This window comes from Haliaeetus albicilla, chromosome 24 (assembly GCF_947461875.1).
Source record: "Haliaeetus albicilla chromosome 24, bHalAlb1.1, whole genome shotgun sequence".
Taxonomy (NCBI): domain Eukaryota; kingdom Metazoa; phylum Chordata; class Aves; order Accipitriformes; family Accipitridae; genus Haliaeetus; species Haliaeetus albicilla.
The window spans coordinates 19,968,957-19,994,826 of record NC_091506.1 but is presented as its reverse complement, the minus strand read 5'-3'; the positions used below and the strand labels follow the sequence as shown (position 1 = coordinate 19,994,826).

At 49.8% G+C, this 25,870-nt stretch overlaps 2 protein-coding genes and 1 long non-coding RNA gene across 10 annotated transcripts in view; 2 read left to right on the top strand and 1 right to left on the bottom strand.

Annotated features, from left to right (window-relative positions):
- The window catches only part of RBM6 (RNA binding motif protein 6), a 59,526-nt gene extending 43,324 nt beyond the window's left edge, over window positions 1–16,202 (top strand). For all 3 annotated transcript variants that reach the window (XM_069769620.1, XM_069769618.1, XM_069769621.1), the window contains exons 8-23: window positions 1,510–1,570; window positions 2,668–2,736; window positions 3,855–4,106; window positions 4,623–4,783; window positions 5,504–5,601; window positions 5,975–6,017; window positions 6,589–6,649; window positions 7,606–7,697; window positions 8,392–8,544; window positions 9,632–9,721; window positions 10,514–10,603; window positions 11,213–11,482; window positions 12,068–12,142; window positions 12,713–12,810; window positions 14,061–14,172; window positions 15,924–16,202. In XM_069769620.1, the coding sequence (XP_069625721.1) occupies window positions 1,510–1,570; window positions 2,668–2,736; window positions 3,855–4,106; window positions 4,623–4,783; window positions 5,504–5,601; window positions 5,975–6,017; window positions 6,589–6,649; window positions 7,606–7,697; window positions 8,392–8,544; window positions 9,632–9,721; window positions 10,514–10,603; window positions 11,213–11,482; window positions 12,068–12,142; window positions 12,713–12,810; window positions 14,061–14,172; window positions 15,924–16,049 (1,851 nt within the window). In that variant the 3' untranslated portion in view covers window positions 16,050–16,202. The remainder of the gene's footprint in view (window positions 1–1,509; window positions 1,571–2,667; window positions 2,737–3,854; window positions 4,107–4,622; window positions 4,784–5,503; window positions 5,602–5,974; window positions 6,018–6,588; window positions 6,650–7,605; window positions 7,698–8,391; window positions 8,545–9,631; window positions 9,722–10,513; window positions 10,604–11,212; window positions 11,483–12,067; window positions 12,143–12,712; window positions 12,811–14,060; window positions 14,173–15,923) is intronic.
- Window positions 16,203–19,885: 3,683 nt separating this feature from the next.
- Window positions 19,886–24,136, bottom strand: LOC138681770 (uncharacterized). 3 transcript variants are annotated; one of them, XR_011321989.1, is made up of 4 exons: window positions 24,074–24,136; window positions 22,793–23,623; window positions 21,779–21,942; window positions 19,886–21,065 (listed from the first exon to the last, which is right to left on the bottom strand). It is a non-coding gene; the product is annotated as an uncharacterized lncRNA (long non-coding RNA). The 3 variants fall into 3 exon arrangements; XR_011321987.1 differs by lacking the exon at window positions 24,074–24,136 and having other exon boundaries at window positions 22,793–23,815; XR_011321988.1 differs by lacking the exon at window positions 24,074–24,136 and having other exon boundaries at window positions 21,779–21,939; window positions 22,793–23,815.
- A 67-nt stretch (window positions 24,137–24,203) lies between these two features.
- The window catches only part of LOC138681769 (semaphorin-3D-like), a 28,057-nt gene continuing 26,390 nt past the window's right edge, over window positions 24,204–25,870 (top strand). For all 4 annotated transcript variants that reach the window (XM_069769617.1, XM_069769615.1, XM_069769616.1 and 1 more), the window contains exon 1: window positions 24,204–24,322. The gene's annotated coding sequence lies outside the window, so the exon portion shown is untranslated. The remainder of the gene's footprint in view (window positions 24,323–25,870) is intronic.

The following is a 25,870-nucleotide window of genomic DNA, read 5'->3' as shown; positions in this document are numbered from 1 at the left end:
TTGTTTTTCATACCACTTATGAGTGCATGTTGCGCTGGCACAGGTAGCCAGTGTTTTATGCACAGAGCAGTTTCATCCCTATGCAGTGATTCCCTTTTAACAAGTGGGGAAAATAGTGTGTGGATCCTTTCTCCTTAAAAACTAACATGAGACAGTGATTCTGCCAACCAGAATGGAACAGGCTTTCACTCTGGTTCATGTGTGTAACTGCAAGTGTCTTCACTGCCCAGGTAACCAGAACTTTCACCAGTGTAAAAGTGCAAACCACCCCTCTGTCTCATGCAGGAACCTGTGATATAGATTTGAGTGTAGTAAGTGCAGCAGGGAAGGAAGCATGGAAACGAGTCCAAGCCTAGGCAGCAGTTAGTACAGACTGGAACTGGCCTATTTCTGGGGAGGCACAGTTGCCCGAGGGTCAGCTTTGTTCCCATGCCGTTCCAGCCGTTCTCCCAGAATGGGCGCTTTTGGCTGCAGGAGGCAGGGAGGAGTGCTGGAGCAAAGGGCAGGGTTGTTGCCTGCATTCCCACTGACTGCAGACCAAGAGGTTGCAGCAGTGCAGGAAGGGATCAGTTCTAGTTAAGACTCCCACCTTGACCGTTGGATCACACTGGGCTACAAAGACCTTCATCCAGGCTAATTAGATGCACTCCAGCTGCCAGCAGAGCTGTTGCTCAGCGCCTCGTCTGTGCTTACAATGCTCCAGAGATCAAGTAGAGACAGAAGTTTCAAGCAGTGGTTTCACAACAGCTCAGTGCAATGAGAAGTAGCTGGAAGTGTATGTCCCTACCGTTGCTGTGCACAAGCATGGCCTGAAAGAGCTTTCTTGTGCCCCAGGGCATTTGCAGGCCTTTAGTTAGAGAGAAGAAAATTGCATGAAAGAGAAGCAATGCATTTACAAAGAGTTTGAAGAGGAAGTTAGGAATGCTATGTTTGGAGAGAGCTGTGAAAATGGGGCACTTGGCTCTTTCCACCGTGGTTCTGGGTGGGATAACCATCCGAACCTGTACAGCTCTACCTCTTGGTTAGCAGACGCCTCTTCACTGATTCTCCCTGTGCAGCAAATTACATCAGTATCTACAGTTTAGCTCAGATAAGGACTTTGTCACTGCTTTAGGAGTGAGTTGAGATTAGAGAATACAAAGGTAACTTTGGATCCTTTGAAACAATATTGTGGCTAGCAGTATGGTGCCTAGCATGGAGCTTTTTGGTCCAGTATCACGTGAGAGGACTAGTGAAGTACCTCCATGGTGTGAACAAATCTGTGCTCAGAAGTTGTGTGAAAGTCCTGTTCCCAAGGCAATCCCAGTTGTGAGCCATGTGAACTTTTCCCTTCCATTCCAGCCAAGGCTCCTGCGGCCATTACACATCCTGTCTCTTAAGCTCTCACTGTAACTTTTCCATGGCTGTTACTTACTTTCTGAAAGCACTGCAGAGTCTGGCCTTCTGGAGTAGGTTGTACCCACTGCCTTCAAAACATGACTTCCTCATGCTGTCCATCTTCCGTTGCAGTGTAAGGTGTGTACTGTGGGCTACAGATCTTCCTGCTCCTATTGCAAGCTCCCAAGAGATGGTGAGTATATCTGGTCCCCTGTGCTTGGTCGGTTAAGTTTCATCTGCCCTGACAAGTAAGTTTGTCTTCTGGCTTCCCTGTGGCATCCCTTTTAATGGGCTAGCTGAGCACTGTGTTAGGAGGATTATTAGTTTTGCTTCATTTAGACCCTTTTCCCTGTCCACACTAAAGATGTTACATGCAGATGTGTTGCTACCAGGTTCTCTGTTCTTGTGAGGCTTGGTGGAGAGGTGTCTTACTGCACAAAGCCTTTCCTTCCTATTGCTTTGGTATTGTCCTTTGTCCACAGAGTTACGCGTTGTGTGTCCTCTAGGACTGTGAGCTAGCTCTGCTGGCCATAGGTGAGATGGCTTCCCCTCAACCCACCTTCCTTAGGAGATGCAGCTGCATGTTTTTAGTGTTATTCTTTTGAGGCTCTCAGATTAGAGGTGAATCCAGGATTTGAATTGCTGAACTCACCTTGCTGATTGTAAGTGCATGGAAAGGATTTCTGCTCCTCCAGGAGCTTCTCCTCACCCCACCAGCACCTCTGCTTTTTGGGGTGGGAGGGCACGAGAGCCAAAACACACTCCCTTGAGGAACTGATTTCTTTGGGACGAGCAGGTATTCCAGGCACTTTGTAAGCTTTGACTCTGTATCTTTGAGCAGGCTTCTGATGTTTTGCATTTCTTACCTGCGTACCCCAGGCAGAAGGACATTAAAATAACTACTGATGCAGAACTTTTTATTTACTGAAGCACTGTCCCTGTGGTTGTGTTTTTGTTGCACTGTGGCTCCTCCATCAGCATTATGAAGGCAAAATTCTCATAGCTGGCCTAGCACAACTGTGGGTTGTAATAAAAATGCTGAGGAGCAAATTAAACAGAGCCTTTAAGATGCTTTGAAGACAGATTGTGGTGCATGCTTCTTACTGACCTGCTTTTGTTGATTTTGAAAATGTGTAATAAGGTAACCTCTGTATGACTGTCCTTTAATTGCCGAGTGAAACAAAACAACTCTAGGCATACATATATAGTCGTTACTGCAGCTTTGCGTGAGTTCTTGCACGCTTTGTGACTCATGGTCTTGAAATGGACTTTAATATGCCTCTCTTACAGGAAGCAGAGCAGGCCCAGATTCCAGAGGTGGTTCTGAGGGAGAGGATGCATCAGCTGAGCAAGAATTCAGTAAGAGAATTGCTTTTCCCACCTCCGGGGTTGTGCTTATGTCTGTGTGATTTGCATGGGCAGTTTTCACAGCTGCACATGCAGATTGGTTTCCTATGCAAATTTTACACGAGGTTCTGCTCATGAAGTGTAGCCAAAACTCTGCACGCTGCAAACTGCAGACAGATTAGTATGGGCCTGTCCAACATGAGCTGTGCTGACAGCCAAGCAAGTCAGTGTGCAACTTTCCCAACGTTTACACATAGAATCGTTGTGTGTTCTGCCATGCTGCCCGCTGCCCAAACAGAACGAGAGTGGGGAGGTGCTCCGGTGGGCATTAAAGAGTGAAGCTTCACTGTGCCAAGTCTTGCACTCTCATTTCTTTCTCTTTGTGGGAAGAGGCTTCAGCAGCAGGTGCAGGGCTGGTGATGTCTGACTTTGCAGTCCCACAGCTTTGGCTTCCCTTTCCAACAGCTTTAGCAGCTCAGGTAGGGATCTCTTTTGAAGTGAAGCCAGATGCTTCAGAGGCCTTCAAGCACAGAAACTTCATGGGATTTATATTCTCTGCATTGCATAACTAGGCTGGGGGGCAGGGTGTTTCCATAAATATCTGCCTCATCTGTGGTAAGTAGGCACCTGATCAAAATCAGTGTTATGATTCATTTCACTTAGTGATCATAGGGGTCTGCACCCAGTTTTCCTCTAGCATAGAGGTAGGGAGACAGTTACTAGTTGATACTGCTCAGCTATGGGTGTTCAAGAATACATCAGGCGTAGTAAGGATATCACTGCCATGTAGGCTGTCCTGGACATGGGAGGAACATATCCAAACCCATCCCTGATTCACGTTTGCCCAGGCAAGAGCCAATCATAAAAGGAGGCCAAATAGCCTCTTGTCTCTGACAGGAGAGGTCAGGTGTCCTCCAGGACAGGTGAGCCCAACATGAAACAAGGCAATGGAAGGATGAGCAGTATCTAGCTTGTCCTTACACACCTTGTGTCTGCAGAGTGTTAAGACATGGGTTAAGAACAGGTTAGCCTTTTATAAGGGGTGCTACTGCGGTGGCCAGAAAACAGGAGGAGAAAAATACATGCTGAAACACTGTATGGGAAACCATTCCATTTCTCCTCTCTAACAGCCGAGACCAAGCTTGAAAAACCTGAGCAAGAGTTATCAGGACAACCAGGATCTCCAAAGCAGCCTCTCCAGCCCTCAGTTCCTGCTCCACAGCAGGAGTGTCAGCCTCAGGAGCAGGAGCCAAGGAAGAGAGATGAAGGGAGAGAGCGGCGGCCCTCACAGGAGAAGAGAAGGGACATGGACCGGCACCAAGAGCTGCCTTCTCAGAGAGAAGCAGAGGAAGCCACACCACAGGATGGTGGAGGAAGCAGAAGTGAGTGGCACAGGGCCCAATTTTGGATTCGTCTTGCTTGGACTCCATGAGGCCATCTGCAGAAAGGGCAGCTTTCGTTAAAACCTCTAGAGGCTGTTTCTATGTTGTGCAAATCCATGTATCAAGTGGTGGTGGGCTGTCCAGCTCCAAAGGTGCTGGCAAATTGCCTTTAGGAAAATTAATTCAGGGCAAGCTGGCTTCAGGATGGTGCAGTTAACTTAGCAGGGCAGCAGAAGTCTCTTTTGCCAGAATTTATCCTGGGCTGAGCTCCTCTGAGGAGGGGCCTACTTTCTGATCTGTTTTCTGGGAAGGAAAAGTTAACAATTGGAGGCAGTACTCTGAGCATCTTGCAAAGTGGAGAGGAAAAAAAGCGATGGCTTCCAGTCTCGACTGCAAGAAGCCACGCTGTTGCTTTGAGTGGGTTTAGTTTTACCTGTGCTGTCACAATAAACTTAGATCTGAATTACCTTTTTTTACTATTTCTTTCCTGGCCACCTCCCTCATTGTGCTTCACAGCAATCATGCTGAAGCGTATTACTCGATTCACCCCACCAGAAGTGATTGTGGGGCTCCTGGCCCCATATGTGCGTCTCTCCACATCCAGCGTGCGCATCATGAAGAACAAGGCTGGAAGGATGGGGCAGACCTATGGCTTCATTGAACTGGATTCACATGCTGTAAGTAGTTTCCTGCTTTCACGTGCTCCCTCTGTCGGTATCTATAGTCTGTAGAAGTAGAGAAATCACAGAAATACAAGAAATAGCTGTACTTGTGGTGCAGCTGTCCTGGACTGAGTCCTTTCTTCTGCTTGTCTGGCTAGGTACAGGGAATATCTGATACAGCTGTTGCTCTCTGGCTTTAGGTGCCAAGATAGTCTGTTGTCGCAAGCTGTGATGCTGAGTGAGTTTCTTGCCCAACACATTTCTTTGTAGACCCTCCTAAACTTGAACACCTCTTGGACAGATATTTTGTTTGCAGGAAACGTGAATTCAGTGATTTCTGTCTGCAGAAGGCAAAAATCTTAATTAAGAGACAGTCCCATGTTGGAGGGTTCACATTTTCTGGTTCTGGGTGACTCCCAGACTCCCTAGCTGTGCTTTGGCATTGGTCCAGAGGATGTTCACCAAAACTCTTTGGGGAAACAGTAGCCCTACGAGAATATAGTCCCTAGCTGGCTGCTGAAAACAGTCCTAGGACAAGCAGAGAACCTAACAATGCATTTATCCTTTTTGTCACATTCTAAGTATCCTTCACTAATATTTAGACAAAAGTGTTGTGTTTCCTGTCCTGCTGTGGTCATCATGTAAGCATAAACCCTGTCTTTCAGGTGGACTGGATTTGGGAAATGGGCTTATGTTTCCTTCTCATGGATGTGAAATTGTCCTTTCCTTTTACAGGAGGCGCTGAGGTTGCTAAAGATACTGCAGAACCTGGATCCCCCTATCTGCATTGATGGACGTACAGTGGAAGTGAATCTTGCTACAGGGAGGAGAAGGTATAGACAGATGAGGCAGTAGGCATCAGAGCTAGAAGAAGCTTCAGTGATTGAGCAGTATGGGATTAATCATCATATTGCATGGCCTCTTGTTGTTATCCAGCCATCAAATCCCATAGTGAGGGAATTAATGGGTTCAGCTTTTTAAAAAGCAGTTGGAGATATGCATCTTTACAGATACAGCAGAGAGTGTGGTCATAAGTTGTGGAGACAGTGATCTGCAAAGTCTCTCTGTCTCCTGGGATGGACGCAATCCAACATGTGGCCAGTGAAGATGGTCTTTCTGCCTTTATTGGTCCTGCTGATCATTTTGAGTATGCTGAGATTAATGTGAAGCCAGATTGACATTAACCTGCAACCTTTATTTCAACAGGAATGACTATGGGGAGCATGGTGACAATTCCTACTATGGCCCGGTAGGTCTGCACAGCTTCCCTGCAGGTCACTGGAAAGGGAGGGAGCACTGGGGGTTATAGGCCTGACTTTGTTAGGCTTTTTCCCTTTGGGCTGCAGAAAGTTCAACACGTTTGAAGATGGGATGATAATGCTACTCTGCCCCTAACACTGTGTTTATAATGTGCACAGAAGTGCAAGTCAGGGTGCAGATGCTGCTTGAGGGAGTTCTAGGCTGGATTACTCTATACCACACTTTTACAGAGTGAATGTCTCCGCGAATTTTCCCGGAATGAATGTCTCTTCTCTAGTGCTTGTTACTAGACTACAGGGCTCTTCCCATACTGAATGAGCTGGAGGCTTCGATGTGGATTGCTGTGAGCACCTCATTTAAAGATTCATGGAAGCTACAGAGGTCTTGTGCTTTGTAACACTGTCCATTGCTCTGTAGATGAAAAGCTATGTCTGCTTGTGCTCTATTCAGGGTAGCTAAGTGAGCTGTTTTCCTGAACTTTGGGCCTGTGAGGGGGAGGATAAGCAATATGATGTTTGTCAAAGAGTCTCTGATGTGTTTGTGTTGTTCACTTACTCCAGGGCAGAAGGGGCATGAGAGACAGGAGGGGCGGCGAATCACAGAGACGCACCAGAGCACAGTGTAAGTTAAGCTCTGCCTCACTCCTACTGTGGAGACTTTTCTTCCTTAAAAGGCCACTGACATGTAGAAATCAGCCCAAAAATATTTTTAAAGGCTAAGAGTAGGTTTGTTTGCTACACCCACTTCTGAGTTCCTTTGCCAACTTTGTTTAGTCACATTTTCCTATCTGATGATGTGTTTCTCTCTACTCTTACCATGCAAAACTACATGCAGATAAAGGAAACCTGCTGCATGCTTTTCACTGTTGTGGTAAACTGATGGATGAAATCAGCCTGGCAATTACTAGATGAGACGGAAGAAAATACACTTTATGAAGCAGTGCCAGTAGCTGGAAGAACACTCCTGATTGTTTTACTAACTTGTATGTAGTATTGCTGAGCTCTGTCCAATAACACTTTGGAGATGAGAAGTATTCCTCACATTATAGGCCTACCCTTAAGGCCTTTGGCTTTTACTGTAGAAACAGTTTGCTTCCCTTCCTTGTTGGGATCTTTCATGCACCCATGGGGCGGAAAGGATGTAGGGAGTGTCATCACTTTAAACAGCAGACTGTTTGAAAGAGCACAGATCTGCCTTGTTCACAGGGGTGGGTGGACACAGAGCCTAGTACTCATTCTTAGGGAAATTACTGAATTACGTATCTTTGTCCAGTCAAGTGTTGTGGTCTGGTGATCTCAGCGCAGCCCCTGTAAGTGTGTGTTTTGATGTGGAAGTTTTGCCAGAGTCCTAAAACAGAAGAATTGTGAAAACCTATCTCACTTCTTACTCCTTAAAGAAAAGAAGATACAGGTCGAGTGATGTGAGGATGCTCATACCTCTCTTGCCAGGAGAGAAGAATTCTTCTTTCCCACTCTTGATCCTTTCAGCAGTGTAATATTTGCCTATGCTTTTGTCCTTGTAAAAGGCAAGTTCTGCCTTTGGAATATTGTGGTGTTAACTCTTGTCTCTCTGTTCAGCTCCATCAGATGTGTCCACATACATTTATGATCCTGAAACTGGGAATTACTACGATCCCATAGCTGGGACTTACTATGACCCCAGGACTCAGGTGAGTCCATGGGAACATACACACAGTATATTCTTACAAACTGCCCTTCTCTGGAAAGATTTTGCAGCTGGATCCTGAAGACAGGGAAGCATAGGACAGTAGAGAGGCTGAGAGTATTTCTTTCACTCAGTCCTCTGACCTGTATAAAAGGGATACATGTTCCAAAGTATCAACTTAATGAGAGCCTAGGAATCCATTAGTTGAACCAGTTACTGTAGCTGCCTCTTTGGCCTCTGAAGCCCTGCCTTTGGAGGGGTTTTGGTCTCTTTGTTGAGTAGACTTATGGGCAGAGCATCCATGCTAGATTTTACTGAAGACTTGTGATATGTGACTCTATTAAAAGGTGAACAGGAGAGCTCTGTTTTCATCTGTGGTCTCTTTGCTCCCTGACCCCAGCCAGCAGTAGTTACAATGATGCTGAAAAAGAGCCATCTGCAGAGGTTCTCTGGGACTATCATCTTGTTTTCATGATACTGGAGATGTCCGTGTTTGGGGTGAGCAGGGTAGTGTTCTGATGACCTGACTGTGGTAGACTGTCTTCTGCCCCAGCAAAGTTCTGATGCCTTTGCCCTCAGCTGACTGAGGCTCTGCAGTCCCTTCTTAGTGTGCTGGTCTCCCCAGCCCACTAAGGACAATAAGCCCAATAAGAAGGTTGCAGGGGTTTGGCTAAGTCTGTTCCAAATGCCTCTTTCAGAGAGAAGTCACAATAGACCGAGAAGCCTGCTCATCACCTACAGAGAGCAGAAGGCGGCGGCATGGAAGCCAAGAACGGACAAATGAAAGGAAAGAGCCACACAGCAGGGACAATAGGGACAAAAAGGAGAAAGGGAAAAATACTTCTGCTAAGGTAAATCCCTTTAGGCACCAGGATGATCAGAGGTCTGAGGCTAGGAGGTTGAGGTAAGAGAGGTTAGAAAATAGAGAGTAATTCATAGAGGATTCAAAAAGGGAGGTATAGTGAGGGAAAACAATGAAATACATGGGGTCACCAGCAGACCAGGAACATGGTTGTTGTCTGGCCAGGTGTGAGTAAGTTCCTGAAATTTTTCTCTTGTGACATTAAGTCAGGGCTTCTCATCCCTTCCTTATGGTAAAGGATTCAGAAACATCCAGGTAACTGAGACACACATTTCACTCATACTGCTGAAAGCACCCAGTATTGTGACAGAGCCAACAGAAAAATAGCAGAGATGTTTAAACATACCAACTCGGATAATGACGGAGACTCAGCTCTTCCCTAACCACAGTTCCTGCCCCCTCCAAACATCACAGACAGGCAGGAAGATGAGGCAGGCAGTGCAGATGGGCTGCAAAGGTGAACTGAGATAGAATGCAGATAGGAGTTTGTGATGGCTGTCCTGTACAATCCGTCCCAGAGTCCAGTCCCAGTCCTCAGCAGTGCCTTTCAGTGCTGCTCCCAGTGAGCAAGTGCTGTCTCCCCAGCGTAGGGAGCTGCTGGTTGGGAGTAAGTGCCCAAAGTGATGTTTGAGCGTGGGTGCTTGGAGCAGGGTCTCCCGCAACAGTGTCGTGATACTGACTGGGCCTGAGGAATGCCAGGAGAGTTGATAGAAGTGATTTAGCCACAAATGCAGAAACTTTGTTTTCCTCCTTGCCTGTTGGTCTGGATACACTCTGTGGCATGACCAGCCCTGGGCAGTTGGGACCCAAGGGGTGTAATTGTCCCTGAGGTTGGAACCAAGCCAGCCAAGGAGTCTCGTCTGGTATGGAGGATGCCTGCTTTCAAGGGCACTGACTTAGGAGAAACACAGTGTTGTCTGAATGGAGGGTGAAAGCATCTCCAGTAGAAATCCTTCTGTCATTTTTACCAGCTGCCTGGTTTCTCTGGATGCTCAGAAGTGGCTTCCTGGCTGCTGTGTGCACTTTTGGACCCCTGTGCTGCTGATGGCCTAATGCCCAATCTTGGTTTTTTTCAGAACGAGCCTGGAGAGGAGAGGTTCTTTGCAGAAGACGTCTTCAAAAAGCCGTTGCCTCCCTCTGTGAAAAAGGATGAGAGTGCAGGCCTGGTAAGATGTTGTGTAGCACTTGTCTTCTCCAGTCAGGTATGAGTAGCTAATGAACTGCTAAACTAGAGCATGTCCAGGGCTTCAGACCCGTTTACTGTAAAGCATGTAGACGTGAAGCTTCACCCCAGCACGCTCTTTGTGCTGCTGAGTGTACAAATGAGCATCACAGGCTCATCCTGCTGCAATGCTGGGTGGCTGCAGTCTCTGGTGTTCTCTGTCCAGTATAAGGAAGATCCTGAAAACACCACCACACTGGTTGAGCCTGGCCATATGTTGTGCAGCAGACACAGCAGAGAAAACTGGTGGTGTTCTTTCCCCTCCTCACCTATAGTACTTGTGCTTTGTCTCATCTCTCATGGCCAAGCAGGACTGTAACTCTTCCTGGAGTGATGGGTTTCTCTGCTCCAATGCTGGCTGGCTGTGGGGGTGGCTTTGCACCTGGTCTCTGTGTCCTCTGTGCACAGAGGTGTCCAAATGTGACCTGGCCCTGCCCCAGCTCCCTACTGGTCTGAGGCACGGCTGGAGCTGCTGTCAGCATGACAGTCCAGCAGAGAGTGAGAGTGGGAGAGGCTGGGACAGCATGGTGAGCTGCTGCAGCTTTCCCTGAAACCAAGGGCATAGCTGCAGGAGAGCTATGGATTCCCCAGAATGGGAATGTCTGCCGCCAAAACCACCACCTCATTTCTGCCAACTGCCTGGTTTCCTTGGAGGCCTGTTTAAATGGGTGCTTAGCTATTGCATGCAGTGAGTCCATGCTATGGTGGTCTTAACACCTGATCTTGACTGTTTCAGAATGAGACTGGAGAGGAGAAGTTTTCTGCAGAAGACGTCTTTAAAAAACCATTACCTCCCTCTGTGAAAAAGGATGAGAGTGCAGCCCCGGTAAGCGGCTCCATAGGATTGGGTTTTGCCTTGTTTGAGCCTGGGTACAGGACTAGAGAGGCTCACCAAAGCCTGGCCATGATCTTGAGTGACAGAGGTGCCAGCTTCTCATGCCAGAGGAGAGAGCATTAGAGATGGAATGGTGAAGGCAGTCTGTTTTATAACTCTGAGATTGTTTGTGGGCTTCTAGCAGGGGGAGATTTAGTACCTGCATTTAAGCAGGGTCTCCTCAGACAGAAAACTCTTCCAGCTGCCTCCAGACTAAGGAAGGCCAAACTTCACTGATCTCCATGGCTAGAGAAAGTGGCTGACAGCAGCTCCCCGCCAAATAGCCACTGCTTCAGTCAGCTTCTTGTGCTTAGGTGTGTGGCAGATTGGGAAAGCCTGGCACGAAAGCACAGCCTGTCTAGAGAACAGAAGGGTGTCTACCCTCTGGTGTCCAGCCAGCTTCTTTCCATTCCCTGCCCATGCTGGTGGTATGCTGCTCTCTGGCTCTTGGGCTGGAATGGAGACAGAAGTCATGGGGAGGTTGTTTGGGGAAGCAGAGCCCCGCATGGCAGGACAGGCTTGATGCTACAAATTGTCACACTTTTCTGCCTCTTCCCTCAGCCCAAGGTGGTGAACCCTCTGATAGGACTTCTGGGAGAGTATGGAGGAGACAGTGACAACGAAGAGGAGGAGGAAGAGGAGGAGCAGTCACAGGTGCAGTGGCTGCCGCCTCCCCACCCACCAGCACAACGTGAGGAGCAGCCGAGGAAGGCCAAGGTCAGCGACGACAAGCTGACTGACTGGAACAAGCTGGCCTGCTTACTGTGCAGGAGGCAGTTTCCCAACAAGGAAGTGCTCATCAAGCATCAGCAGCTTTCCAACCTGCACAAGGTATGGGGGAGCTGGTGGCTGAGGAGTTGTGCGTGTGCTGCAAGCTGCCTTTGGCTCAACAGCTTTGTGATCTGCAGAGAAAAATGCGACGGTTGGGTGGGAAGAGCTGTGCTGAATTTGACACAGTAACAGGCAAAGTTCCCATCAAAGCTCTGTTCAAAGCATTGTGTGAGCTGTTTGTTTCTGCCATGGGAGTGCTATAACATCAAGGTGTGACTTTTTAAGCTGTAGCAAGATAGCTAAGGCTTGGGGAGAGTGGGGTGCTGGCACACATGAGTGTGATAGCAGTGAGAACTTAGCACATGTCTCCCCGTGTTCTGCATTGCCTTTGAGCTCTTGCTTCTAGGAGGGCCAAACTGCATGCAGGTTAAAATAGGACTGGTTGCCTTACTTACTGTGGAGAAGAAGGCATCCTGGCCTCTGTGGGGGAGCAGGTAGTCTGGGCTGCAAAAGAAGCTGTTCCATCTGGTATAGTCCAGGTGCAAGAGCATGCCACTTTATTACCTGTACTCCTTATGGGTGGAGCAAATGACCCTGACAGCTTGTATCCTCTGCTGACACTGGCTTTTGCTTTCCTCCTTCCAGCAAAACCTGGAGATACATATGAAGATCAAACGATCTGAGCAGGAACTGGCATATTTGGAGAAGAGAGAGCGTGAGGTGGGTCTGCAGTGGTGGGCAGACTTCTGTTAGTGGTCCTGCATTAGAGGGATGTCGGTCCCAGGCAGACCCTCCACTTATGCACCTGTATCTGCAGCCTGGACATTAAATGCCTCCCAGAAAGTCTTAGACTGAACTGTAGGCACACTCTGCATTTGGACCTGTAGATAGTGCTGTGGCTTCTAAGAGCAGGTCTTTCTCCTCCCAGAAGAAGGTTCTGTTGCCCTGCAAGCCGTTGGCCTTTGGGCTAAGTAGGACCCAGATTTCCATCTAAAATTGATGCCTGGCCAGGAATGGGAGAGTTATAACTGTCTGTTGTTCGGAAGGTAGCAAAGCTGCTCCCAGTGCCGTAGCTGGACGGCTGCAACCACAATTCTGGGTCAGCCCAACAGATGCCATCAGGACAGAATAAGTAGATTGTAGGTCCTAGAAACATCCAGGGTTTGTGGGTCCCCAGGACAGATTTGCAGCCAGCTGAGGATGAGATGAGACCTGACTGCAGAGCAGTCTCCTGTGGGGTGTTGAATACTTCGTAGCTCCTGTATTTACTTTGTTCTTTCTGTTGTGAAGGGGAGATATAAAGACAAAGGAAACGACCGGAGAGAGAAATTCCAGCAGATGGATTCACCAGAGAGGAAACGACTCAGATACGACCGGGACTCAGAGGGGTAATGGCTGCTCTTGGTTAGATCTCTTTGGGGCTGCTGATGCCAGGATGGCATGTGTGCTGCTGGCACGCCAAGGCCAGTGGGGTGGATCTGCAAGAGTAACAGCCAGAAGGGCTGTGATTCTTGTGGGTAGAGTTCCCCAAAGTGTGAGCCTGTTGTGCTGTAGGACTTCTCAGAGAGGGCAGGAGAGGGCCAGGGGTGCGTAGTGCAGGGGTGGAAACGAGGATTTAGTGGAAAGCAGAGACAAGCTGCCTGGGTGAGATGGGGGGTTTAAGTGTGCCTAGCCAGGCGCAGGGAGCAGAATGCAGCCTGTTCCCATGCACCTCATCCTTAAGGCACTTGCTGTCCTCCTGTCCTGGCATCTAGCCATTGAAAGAAAGAGCAAAGCTGTGTTTCATCTGTTCCACTGACTCAGAGGAACAGTAGAAGCTGTTTCCATCTCATTCAGAGTAGGTGGAGGAAGAAAGTGCGTGCTATGTGGAGCTCTCAAAAGGCCTGCCTGCTGCAAGCTCACGTGTTCCAGTGGGCAGAGGAACTGCTAGGCATGCGTAGAAGACAAAACTGGTTATGTGCCTGTTCCCTTCTGGTACAGCACCTCAGAAAGACACCTTTCCTCCGTGTCTTGCAGTTTAAAAATCCACGTCTTCTCTTTCCTGTTTTCCTGGAATAGCTGTGGATAAACTAAAGCAGTTTGTGTGCAGCATCAGCAGCAGCCAGAAAGTAGAACTTGCCTGAAGGAAGCTATTTTTGTGCTGAGTGGTTTGCAAAACTATGGGGTTTGGTTAATGGTCTTGGATGAGTAATGACCAGGTGGGAGAAAGGGTGTCCAAATCAACACTGCACCTATTGAGCTCAATGACCACAGCACTGGGAGAAAAGAAAGATCTAACAGAGCAGCAGGGATTAGACTTCACTTTCTAGCTATTGCTAAAATTCGGATTAAGAAGTGCAAGCACAGAATGCTCCTGGCTTGCTCGTACCGTAAATATTTTGGAGTCTGAGCTCATTTCCTGTGCCCTGGTGTATTTTCCCCTGAGGTGAGACAAGGAGTTAGGCGGTCAAAGGTGTCTGAGCCCTGCACACAGAATCCACTGTGTTGGTTTCCTTGGGTGGTGTGCTTCTTGCAAGCAACTTGGGTATCCTCAGGAGAGGATGGAATGTCAATGAAGGTGCTATTAGCAGAGCTAAAAATCCCTGGCATGTGTTCAAAGCATTGCAAAACTGGACAATTGATTTTGCATCTTTTGCAGTGATTATGACCCAAGGATTGATAGTAACAACAAAGGGAACCGAATGTTGCAGTCCACGGGGTGGAAGAAAGGCTTTGGCCACAACCAGCAGGGCACAACATCACCAATGGAGGTGAGTCTTCCCTTCCTTTCAAAACACATCACTGTTCTCCAGCCGGTAATGTCTCCCAAGATAGCTGGAGGGATTTCCCAGCCAGAACAAGAGTCAGGCTGCAAGTCTCGGCACCCACTTGATGGAATAATATGTGTGCGCTAATTAACTTTGCAGGCTGGGAGGGGCTGCAAGTATGTTGGCAGTGGAAAAAGGTTAGAATTTATATGGATCTGGAGTGGTTGAGAATAGAGTAACAGTGAGCAGGCAGGGTATGAGCATCTGATTAATACCTGCCCAAAGCCAGGCTGGGGTTTGAGCAGGTCACCAGCCCAGTGCTCTGCAGCCACGTGAGCTGGGGGAACAGGTGAACCTCCTCTGGGGAGGTGTGAGTGTAGCCAAAGCCACAGGGCACGTGGTACTATTTGTCTACTCTGCTTAGTGCTTGTGAGGCTCTTGCTGCCATTCTGGACTCAGATGGGAATACCAGGGTATGTCGTCTGATGAGGAGGACAGTCTCCATCAGCAAAGGGCTTCAGGGATAGGCAGGGTTGGGGGAGATCCTGCCTTCTGGGACAGGCTCCTCTCTCAGTGGACCTTAATTTGCTGCAGAGGGTTTATCTGACAAGCGGCCTGGGGTAGGGACTGCTTTCCCATTGCCCAGGGGCACGTGAGCAGTGACGGCAGGTTTGTTGCCTGGCTGCCTCGAGGCTGCTGCAATGTCAGTGCTTCACCAAGGGGCAGGCAACTTGCAGTGCAGCTCATGTTGCGACATTCAGCTTGCAGTCGAGTATATCATTAAAGGCAAATATTTGAGGTTTTGTGACGTGTGTTTGCTTGAGCCCACACACACAAGTCAAGATTCCCTCTTCAGTGCAGACAGCAGGAACCGGGCCCAGCTGTTGCTCCATCCTCACGGAGAGTTTCCTGTGACCATAAAACTGGCTTTGTTGAAGAGCCAGCTCCAGCGATGTGCTCTGGGAGGTCTGACCTCCGATCAGGGCTCTGTGGACTGAATGGGGGGAGCTGATTGCAAAGCATAGCCCTTGTACAATTCCTATAAAGGCCTCCCAAAAGAGCCTTAGAGATGTACTTTCTTTTCACTTCCAAGTCATGCTGGGCAAAGCCGTATGCCCACTTCAGCCCCACAGGACTTTGATCTCTCAGCCTAATCGATGACATCTCTGGGATTCAGATAAGTCAGACTTAAAAGCAAGAGAAACTTCCAGCCTTGGGCCTGCTCTCATGGGCTAACTCTAGGCAGGTATTACTGAATAATTCAGAGTGTTAAAAACTGGTTGAAATTCAAAGTGAGCTACCAGAGCCCATGGGAACTCTATTAGAGGAGAAAACAGCTGAGCTTGTGCAAATGCAGGCTAACTGCAAACAGCTCCCCAGGAGCTCAGCTCTCTTGCTGGCGCTTTCCTTTGCTGGGTTTGGATCCTCACTCACACACAGCTGCCTCTCGTCTGCTGGCGCGCCTGTTTTGGCTGCCCACTCCCACCCTGCCGTATGCTTGTGTTGGTCTCCGCAGCCGATCCCTGTGGTTTGATCCTCGCCGGGCATTTGCTGGCAGTGTTTTTGTTGCCCGCAAAGGGCCAATAGTTTCTCCCGAACAGCTTTTGGAGGAACACAGTGCACTTGCTGTTCCTCCTCTCCCGGATCCACACGGGAGCAGTCAGCTGTCCTGAAGCAGCCTGGGGGAACCTTTTTTCTTTACGGGCAGCTGGCGAAGAGGAGAAATCACTAACACAAGCTGTGTCTGTTTTCAGGCAGAAAATCGGAAGAAGGGCCCTGGCCTGGGGGCCCAAGGGAAGCCCAGCAAGAGGCAGTCCAATGAGACCTACCGTGACGCCGTCAGGAGAGTCATGTTTGCCCGCTATAAGGAACTTGAGTGAATGGTGGAGAAAACTCCAAGCCTGTCTCTCTCCATCTCCATCTCTTTCTCTCTGTGTCATGTTCTTTTGGGGGTTTGGTCTTTTTTTTTTTTTTTTTGAATTGTTACAGGTTTTGCTGCTAGAATTTTTTTAATAAAACTGAAAATTTGTCAATGCTTGTCTCTTGCCTAAAATGGTATGTTTTAAAAGCATGTGATGCTTTGGAAGATTCCCATCGTGTTTTGCTCTCTGCTGATGAGGTTCCTGGGAGTTGCAGCCATGTCAGTAGGGCTGGGACAGGTTTGGTCACTTGGTGGCCCTGCCAGCAGTGCCACTGTCCTGCAGTGCGTTCCTTGCCAGCTCACGGACAGATGTTCCTGATGCCGTCTACTCATGGTCAGGATGTGGGCTGGGAGCAGGGACAGCCTGAAGGCCTGGGAGGAATTCAGGAGCAGGAGCGACCTGTGTGGGATTCATCCTGGCTGTTAGCAAGGACAACTGGGTTCAATTAATAGCAAGAGCTTAATGGCTAAAGGTGATCTAATTAACACTGGGTGTCACCTGGGCTTCCCAGCCAGGGCAGAGCCCTCCCCTTCTTCCCCACAGAGCATGGGGAGGGCTGGATCTGGTGGCAGTGGTGTTGGGGACCCTTGTGGGGACGTAGCCATGCTGGTCCGGGGTGGCTGGTGCTGTCTAGTGGCCTGCAAGGGACTTTGTTTGTCAGAAGAAAAGCCATTTTGAGCAGGTGCTGCTTGCACAGCCCAGGGAGGCGCAGAGGCAGCTCCTGGGCAGGGACGTGTAACGGGGGTGGTTTGGCCGAGTGTGGCCTGTACGGATAAGGACGGTGGCTGGTGGAAGCAGATCCCGTGCCCGATGGGCAGGAGGGTGGTGCTGGAGCTGCGCTGCCTGGCATCCACTGCTGCCGTCCTGCTCGCCTGGCAGAGAGCGGGCCGTGACATCGCTTTCAGGTATCCCAAAAGAGGGAAAACAGGAGACATGGAAGCTGAAGACAGCAGGATTTGCAGGTGAAGGGCCACCTGCAACAGCTGACAACTTCTACAGGCAGCAGCAGACCTGTCCAAGCTGCGTCTCCTTGTCTGTGACACAGGCAGCCCCAGAGAAGTGTGGGGGACTTGCTCGCTGGCACCCTGGTCCTTGGTGCTGCACCCAGTGATGGTGGAGGTGGGGACGACCACTGCGGTGCTGGTGAGTACGTGGGTGTGAGGGGAGGGAGCGTGTGTGCCTAGGGCAAGTCGTGTTGCTTAGAAAGGGTCTGTCACAGCCCCCTCCTGCCAGAGAGCCCCTCCGTGCCAGGTCTAGGGGCTCTGTGCAAACTGGGGGAGAGGAGCTGCTCAAGAAACTGGCTTTAGAGAACCATGTGGAAGTTTAGATGGAGGAAAGGTCACTCTAATGCTTGTGCATTAAAACTAAGACACTTGGGGACCACAAGGCACAACCAGCAGCCAGGAGCAGCTTGTCTGGGTCTATAGATTGGGAGGGTCTGGGTAATGATAATAATGGTGGTTTTAATGGGCGTATGGGTGATGGCGCTGAACCACAGGACCCCGATAGTTCTGTTAGAGTGAAAATACTGAGGAATTATTGTAAACTGGAGCCTGAGTGAGTAATGCAAAATCTCAAAGCACAGCAACCCTTCACACTCCTCCTAGTGATCTCCAAATGAGGGCGAAGAATTTGGAAAAAAGTGCAGAAGGAGCCCCTGACTGTTACTGAGGTCTGCAACCTGGCGGCAAGCTGGGGCTTCAGTCCCTGAGGGAGTCCCAGGCTCACAGGGGAAGGATGGGGAAGATGATGGGCTCCTGGGGATGAGCCCCCTAAAAGGGAACAGTCATGGTGGCGTGAGGTCTGGAGGAGCAAGCTGGTGCTCTCAAGTCTGGAAATTATTCATGCACAAAGGGGAAAGAAGCATGACTATGATGGGACATCATTTTCAGCAGCGCTGGAGAGAAGTGGGGAATTTAGGAGCAGATCAGTAGCTGCTGCACAGGCTGTCCTGCACCTGGGGGTACCAGGCATCTGCGTGTGCCATAAATGAACACCCACAGAGCATCATTCCCAATCGAAATAGGAGGAAACCTTCACAAGCACCAACTGCAGGAACCTCTATCTGATTTTATTAATTTGCTAAGTGGGTACATCCATCTTAGTGAAAACCTGTTAACGACTGATGATATGTAATTAATTAGAAGATAATAAAACAGATAAATGTAAGAGCAGTTTCCTTTGGACAGATGGACCTCACTAAATAATGTATGTTCCTTGGCTTAGCTTTGCGCTCGCTTGCTTGCTCGCTTGTAGTCAGCGTGATGTGCATATGGGAAAGGAGAGGCAACGCAGCACTTTCCTTGTAGGCCAATTGCCAGGGCTTGAGTCAGGAGCAAGAGAGGAGCAGGAACAGACTGCAGCGAAAAGAGGGGGAAAAAGTTAATAAACCCCCCCCTAATTGCAAAGTGCATCTGTCTCCAATCAAGAGAAAACCTTTTTCTCTCACTGGAGATAGAGCTACCTCCCGTTAGTTATATTAATCATAGAAATACTTGATTTGTTGGCTTCCATTATTTTAAGGATCATAGTAAATGGTTATGGGAAATCACAAATATTGCTGTGGCTTAAGTTGTTGGAACAAAGCCATGTTACTGACTAACAGAAGTGTGGGATTTCAAGGGGTTGTGCTGCATGTGGCATGAAAAACGCCACTCGCCTAGACTGAAGAGAGTATCCCAGTACCAGCTGATGGGAAATCAAGGTAATCCCTGCATTTGATATTGGCTTAATTCCTCTGAATTCCTGTTCCCCAAGGTAACCCAGCAGGTACCTCTGTGTATTCCCTTGAAGATGTGCACGTATATGTAAGGTGTGTACATATACACATAGGCGTGATGTCCGCCCATGCTGTGCATCAGCTGGGGGATATCCAGGATTAGGGAACGTGGAGGAGCCTTCCACTGGGGTTGGGGTGAGGTGACTGGAACGAGGTTATTAATGAACTGGAACAGATAAATAGAGTGAGAACCTAAAAGCATTAAAAAGAAGCACCAAGCCAGAAAACGTCATATTCTCTTAGGAAAACAGCAGCATAGGTGGTGATGTAAAATCCCTGCCTGTTTGTCATTGGTAGAGTGGCTTTGATGTCTTTAATATTTTTTTGAAGGATGGTCACCTAAAGCCACAGCTGTATTGTAACTACCTTTATATCTTATAATTATTTTGTTTGTATTTCAGAGATTATTCACAACTGTGCTAGTGCTGTTGCCATGTTCAGCATGGTGCCTTGGGTGCCATCCTGTGACGACGAGTACGACTGAAGATTACAATTTATTTTTTGGAAGAGTATTGGAAAAGATCACAGGGTAAATCCTGTGTTGGAGCAGTTGATGGGCACGGAGATGTTATTCACAGGAGGAGGGCTGGGCCGATCTGTAACCAGTACTAAGGTGGGTATGAATGGAAGTGTGTGTGCAAGGAAGCCCACAAAGAAAAGGCAGAACAAGGCTTTAAAAAGATGGCCCATATGGGTAAGGAAGGACGCTGCTCCTGGGACGTGGCTGCCAGGCTGTGCTCAGCCCAGGGCTGTTCTTAGGAACAGGCAACAGGAGCCACGGACTTCACGTTGGCCGGTTTGGGGGGGGAACCAAAGGGGAGGTTAAGTCCACCGTTTAGAGGGTGGGAGGCATAGGCAGGGCACTTCTACTTGGACCCCTGCCCAAGGGAAGGTCCATCTCAGAGCTCCATCAGCCACAAAGGTTGGTATGCAGGAGGCTCCTTCAGACATTGAGAGTCTCTGGAGCAAGAGCCGCTTTTCCCCACCTTTCCCAATGTAAAGCAAGTAGGCAGTCTTTGATTTCCAGTATTTATTCATGTTAATATTGATACAGCTGTGATTCAGGACCTCGTAAGTGGAACATACTGATGTAAAGAGCTGGAGTTGTGCTTTCTAAAAAGAAGAAAAGAGCAAGGTGGGATGAGGGAAATATCTGTAAAGGGGAAGGAGAGAGAGAAACCAGTGAACGTGCTTCCCTCCACAGTTGTAACCTGCTTCAAGGAGAGGAGAGGTGCAGCTGGAAGGAAGATGGGGCTGGGGTTGCCCCTCTCAGCTCCAGCACAGCCAGGAAAAGACAGAGGCAAGTTGTCCTTCTGCAAGGTGGGAGCAGGACTTTTCTGCTGTGGGTTGACTAAAACAAGTGCTGCTTTATCTCAGTTGCAGCTCGCTCCAGGTTTCATTCCCAAGAGCAGAAGTGACACAGCCTTTTGCTAATGTGAGGTTCCTGCTCAGCTTCCCCCAGGACTTCCACGGCAAGGGGGGCATGGGCTGCAGGGAGCAGAGCCAGTCGGCAGCAGCAAACACCCTGCAGTGAATATACACCGTGGGGCTGCTTCCCTCTGCAGCGGGACACCAAGGTGGGGGTCCACAAAAGCTCATGACTGCTCCTTCTGCAGAGCAGGCACACTTACTCTTTGCAGCTCTGGTTGGAGTGTGCAAAGATGGTCCAAAAAGCCATCCAAGGGATGGGCACAGGACGAGGTATCTGTCCTCCTGCAGCACGGACCTGAGAGAGCAAAATGTGTCTTACTGGGGTAGTGCAAAGACTGAGACCAGAGCGGGCCACGTCTCCTTGACCTGGCAGATCCATTTGGGGACCCTCTCTGAAATGCTTTACACGGTTTGGCGTAGAAAAATATCACATCTCTACAGCCCAGGCACACCCACTCCATCAATGGTGGCATTAACCCCCCTGTTTTTCTCAAGCAGAGGCAAAACCTGATGCTCCACAAATTGGGTTTCTACCACTCAGCTGCAAGTGAACTAAAAAAACCCCAGCCCCCAGGGATTTCTTGACTAATATCACAAGTGCAGCTACTGCTGGACATCAGGGGCATTGCAGACTTGTGCAGGTACGGCTGGACTTCACACTCAGGCAAGTCCTCAGCAGGCAAAGTTCTGCCAGGACACCCCCAAAAGCACAGGACACCAGCAAGCAGAACATGAGTGGGCTACAGTTCTTCTACTGGTAAAATCTTTAGGAGTGAATACATTGCAATTAGCCACTTTTTTACCTGTCTTTCAAACAAATCCATAGGCCTTCTCTTTGTTTGAAATGAAAGAGAAGAGCAATAAAAATTTGTACGTGCCTCTAGTTAAATATGGGAAGATACCAGAGGAGTATCATGAACAATTTTACTCATTTAATGTTTTAAGATAAGAGGAACAGGAGTTCAATGTCCAGAGGAGGTTGTTGCTCAAATCATGCCCCCATTTTAACTTAGGTTATATATTTCTGTGTTTATCCATATACAAACAAGAAAGACCATCCTCTTCTTTGTTCCTTGCACTGGGGACATTATGCTTTCAAATGTCAACAAGTATAGTCTTTGTGAAACTGCACTTTCATGGACTTCCATCCAGTAGCACAAAGATTCAAAGGAAGGTGAGTGACACTATAAGAAGTCACATAATGACCAGAATAGCCGAGATAAGCACAGACACAAGCCCTTGTCCAAATTCTAAGTGGATCTTCTTTGCCAGCATATTTTGAAGGGGATACGGTTTGGCCAAGCTGCTTCTGGGGTGTGTGTGGGGAAGGGGTTGAATGGGACAAGATGGCACCAGGCTGACCTGCAGCAGCACCCCTCACCATGCTAAAACAGCGCTGGCCCAGAGAACTAACACTGTGAAAAAAACTTCCCTACAGCAACGGGCAGCCGAGAGGACACGCTCCTTCCATACTAACCTCCCAGTGCTCAAACTCTGTCATGTGTGCTCAGGGTCCTGCTGCTGCAGCACATCCCTCGACGCATGTTCCCCACCACCCTGGGCATGACGTTGTCCACTGACTCGTGCAGGTTCCTTCCCTGGCCCCCGCTGCCCTCCTCCCTTGGGGAGGTGCACGTGCTGCTGGGAGGAGAATAAGTTGTGCTGGTTACTCCCAGCAGAGGAAAAAGGCAGAAGCAGTTGATAGGACAGGGGGTAATAGTTTTAAACTAAAAGACGGTAGATTTAGACTGGATATAAGGGAGAAATTTTTTATGATGAGGGTGGTGAAACACTGGCACAGCTTGCCCGGAGAGGTGGTAGATGCCCCATCCCTGGAAACTTTAAAGGTCAGGTTGGATGGGGCTCTGAGCAACCTGATCTAGTTGAAGACGTCCCTGCTCACAGCAGGGGAGTTGGACTAGATGACCTTTAAAGGTCACTTCCAACCCAAACCATTCTGTGATTCTATAGCATTTCCAGTCATGGAGGGGAGATCCGCAGCTTGCCGTGATTGTGCTGGTCTGTAACCAGCATCTGCTTCTTGCACTGGGGCACACAGGGCTGGCCCCATCCCCAGGGAGCTGAAGTGCATCAGCAACACAAAGACCAACCCAGCTGTACACAGCGCTGCCGCAAGCACGTCTCATCGCTTCCAGGAGCACGATTCTGCTCCATGCACGTGTTCCTCAGCCCTTTTGCAGCCTGGAGGAGGCCAGTCCCATCCAGCTGATAAAGCGCACCTCGCTTCCCTGCGGAGTGCTTCGGCGTGCTGCAAGAAGGTGGGGAACGAGAGCATCACACCCCTGGGGGACAGAGTCCCCATCCCACACACGCTGGAAGGATGGGCTGGTCCAGAAACAGCAGGGAGCTGGATAACAGCTTGAAGCTCACCCCCTGGAGCCCCCTCCAGTCATCACCTTACAAACCGTGCTGTGGCAGACAGCCCCGGTGAGCAGCTCCCGTGCCGCAGGACGCCTCTCTGCCTACGTACTGCGTGACCTCACATTGCATCATGCCGGGCTTGATCTGGAGGCAAGGAGAGGCTCAGTCTGAGGAGCTGGAGTGCCTGTGTTGGGGTGGTTTGGATTCCCATCAAGGAAGGAGCGGCAAGAGCAGGGTCCCCCCAGCGCAGGCGGTGTCCCCTCACCCACCGAGCGGGACCAGCGTGCTGGTAGTGACAGGTCCCACCAACAAGCTGGTGACAAAGCTGCCTGTACCATTGGTCCAAGGTCCATCCAGGAGATGGGGCTGCCTACCTCAGCCCGAAATCCATCCAGGAGAGCAGTCTGGATGCAGCACAGACCTACCTGCAGTACAACTCAGGAGGGGGCTCATGGCCCAGGCCTGGGCTTAAATGGAGACCCCAGCCTAGCAGGCAGCAAGTGAGTGGGTGGGTGGGTGGGTATCCAGATGAGGCCAGTTAGTGCCCCCAGGGCCCCAACACCCTCCCTGGCCCCACTGGGATCTTGGGCGGTTCTCTTGGGTCCTTCCTATTGCTGGGGCTTAGGAGAGGGGCCACGCAGCTCTGCGGGTGTAGGGTGGTTAGGCAGCAAAGTCCCTTTTCTCCAAAGCCCTGTTGGGGTGTGCCTGCTTCAGCGCATTAATTTGGCTCAGGGGTGCACTTCTGAAACCAATCTCCCGACTTTCCCCACTCTACTGCACTTTGGATTGTGTCCTGGAGCAGTTCTGGAGAGCTCAGGCTTGGGAGCGCGTCAGCTGGATTCCGTTCAGATGAAACCAAATCAAATGCACTCCAGGAATGCACCTCATGCTCCCCAGCCACTGATGGGCGTTCAGGCTACAGCATCAGCCCGGAGTTTGTCTGGAGTAAAAAAACCCAAACCCTTGTAAATGTATAGTACATACATTGGGTCCTTGGATGCACGGGTCTGCTCCCAACGCACTGTGCTGGTGCACAGCCATCGGAGCCCAAATCCTCCCAGATTTCCCTTTCCGAAACATTCCACTCTTGAGTCATTTGTGAACCAGAGCTTTCCTTTCAAAATCCCCCCCTGCCAGACAGTAGTGGGCCGGCGCTTGTGTGCCTCCGGTCCCCATCCACCCCACTGCGTTTCAGTTTCCCAATTTACAAGGGGAAAAAAACCCCAAAACAAAAAAAAGAGGAGCGATGCGCCCGATGGGCTGCATTACTATCCCACCCCCATTAGGTGTGCCTTGAGTCGCAGGAATGAAATATTCCGGGGAAAAAGCCGAATACTTTCCTATGACTTCATGCAAGGCTCGCAACCCCCAGCAAAATAAATCCATTTACCGCTAGATGGCAATTGCCGCTCGCGGATCCCGGGCTGAGCACACCGGCAGCAACGGGACAGAGGGTTTTCCAGCAGCCTGGGCTGGTTTTATGAATGAAGGGGCTGCCCCCGGCTGCCATTCCACCCCCCCGGCTCCTCCCTGCAGCTTCCAGGTGCTTTGGGTTTGCTGGGGGCAAACGAACCGGAGCTTACTGGGCTGGCAGCAGGGTGGGCTCATCGCCGCTGAGATCCCGCGGGCTCCTTGGCCGGTGAGTAGCTGAGAGATGGTTTTAATTGTTCATAAGCTTGGCAGCCCAGGTTGGACTGGGCTGCCTTGTTTCTCTCCCCGGGAGAGCTGACTGGGGTAGGGTTCCCAGTGGGAGCAGCTCAGCCCGGGCGGCCGAACCAGGTCTGACCCGCTGTAAACTTGTCTGGGTTTACGGTCTGCTTCGTTGCGTTTTATAGCTGTGTGCGGAGCAGCTCACGAGTGACTCGTCTTTTCCCGGCTCCTACAGAGAGAGCGGAGCTTATTCTGCCGCTCAGTTTGCCATAGCATGCAATGAGAAGTTTGTGGTAATAATTTTTTATGGTTATATCTATTAATGCCTTAACTTGGATTCCGGGAGGTTTTATTGCTACGGTAAAGATCTCTGTCTCCAGAGCTGCTTTTCTGGGGCTCCTTGACTTCGATGCTCTGCTTTGCTGCTAAGGTTTAACAGCCCTAAATCCCATATTGGACCGATTGTCACTAAATGCCTAGCCCATGCTGGGGACTTTTCCACTGCTCAAAGACAGCTTTGTTGAATTTCCCCCACCCCCCAAATAAAAATCAATCATTTGCCTCCAAGCGGTTGTGACAGCCTTGGTCCGAGGAGAAAAAAGAGCCTCCGTGGGGGGAATTGTCCCCTGCTCGCGCTGCGTGAAATCTGTCGGGACAGGGAAATCGTGCTTCTTCGACTGCCTCTCTGCAATGCCTCAGCTCTCAGAAACCTCGGGACATACAATATAGCAGGCAGAAAAGAAACAGAGCCTGAGAAATGCCGGGTGCTCTCCAAAGGAGTTGTTTAACTAATGATCCTTCTGCTTGGAAGCATTGCAGAGCCTGGGGACGGGTGGCTGGGAGTCAGGAGCCTCACACGCCTCCAGCGACTTGGAGTTGTGATGCTCAGGGCGAGGGCGGGAGGGAGAAGACTCCATGTTTATTTATGTCTGGAAACAAATAACAAAGCACTTGACAAAATGAAATTAAGACAAAGAGGGTTATTTCTTCCTATTCTCAATATAAGACCACCTCTGGCATGAATTACAGCTCCTGGAAGTATGCGGCAGCCCTGTCCAGGGATGCACTGTCCACTGGAAATCATCAGGAGGCACCTCACGGGCAGGGGGTAGCTGGGCTTCGGTAAGCCTCAGGTTGCTGCCACGGCTATGTTTAGTTAGGCAATTTATTGCTCATAAGGAATCAGTGCATAAATCTGGCCGCTGAGCACTGGCATGAAACTTCTGCTAAGCTGGAAACCAGCGGTTTTTGATGCAGCCTCGTGCCCAAGGGAAGAGGGGAAAGCGCTGCTCTAGGAGATTTGGTCGCAGAATTGCAGCTATCCTGCACACATGCCGGCCACGCGACCCGCGCGCAAGCCGCGGGGAGCTTTCTCTTTGCCAAGTGGAGCGTGTCCCAGCTTTCCTCCGGCTGGGCCTCGCACAGCCTTCAAATGGAGGGGGGGTCTGGCAGCCCCGATGGGTCACTGACTTGACATGATGGGTTGCTATAACGTACAGATTTCTCCTGCAGAGTTAACGGTATTGAAAACGACAGA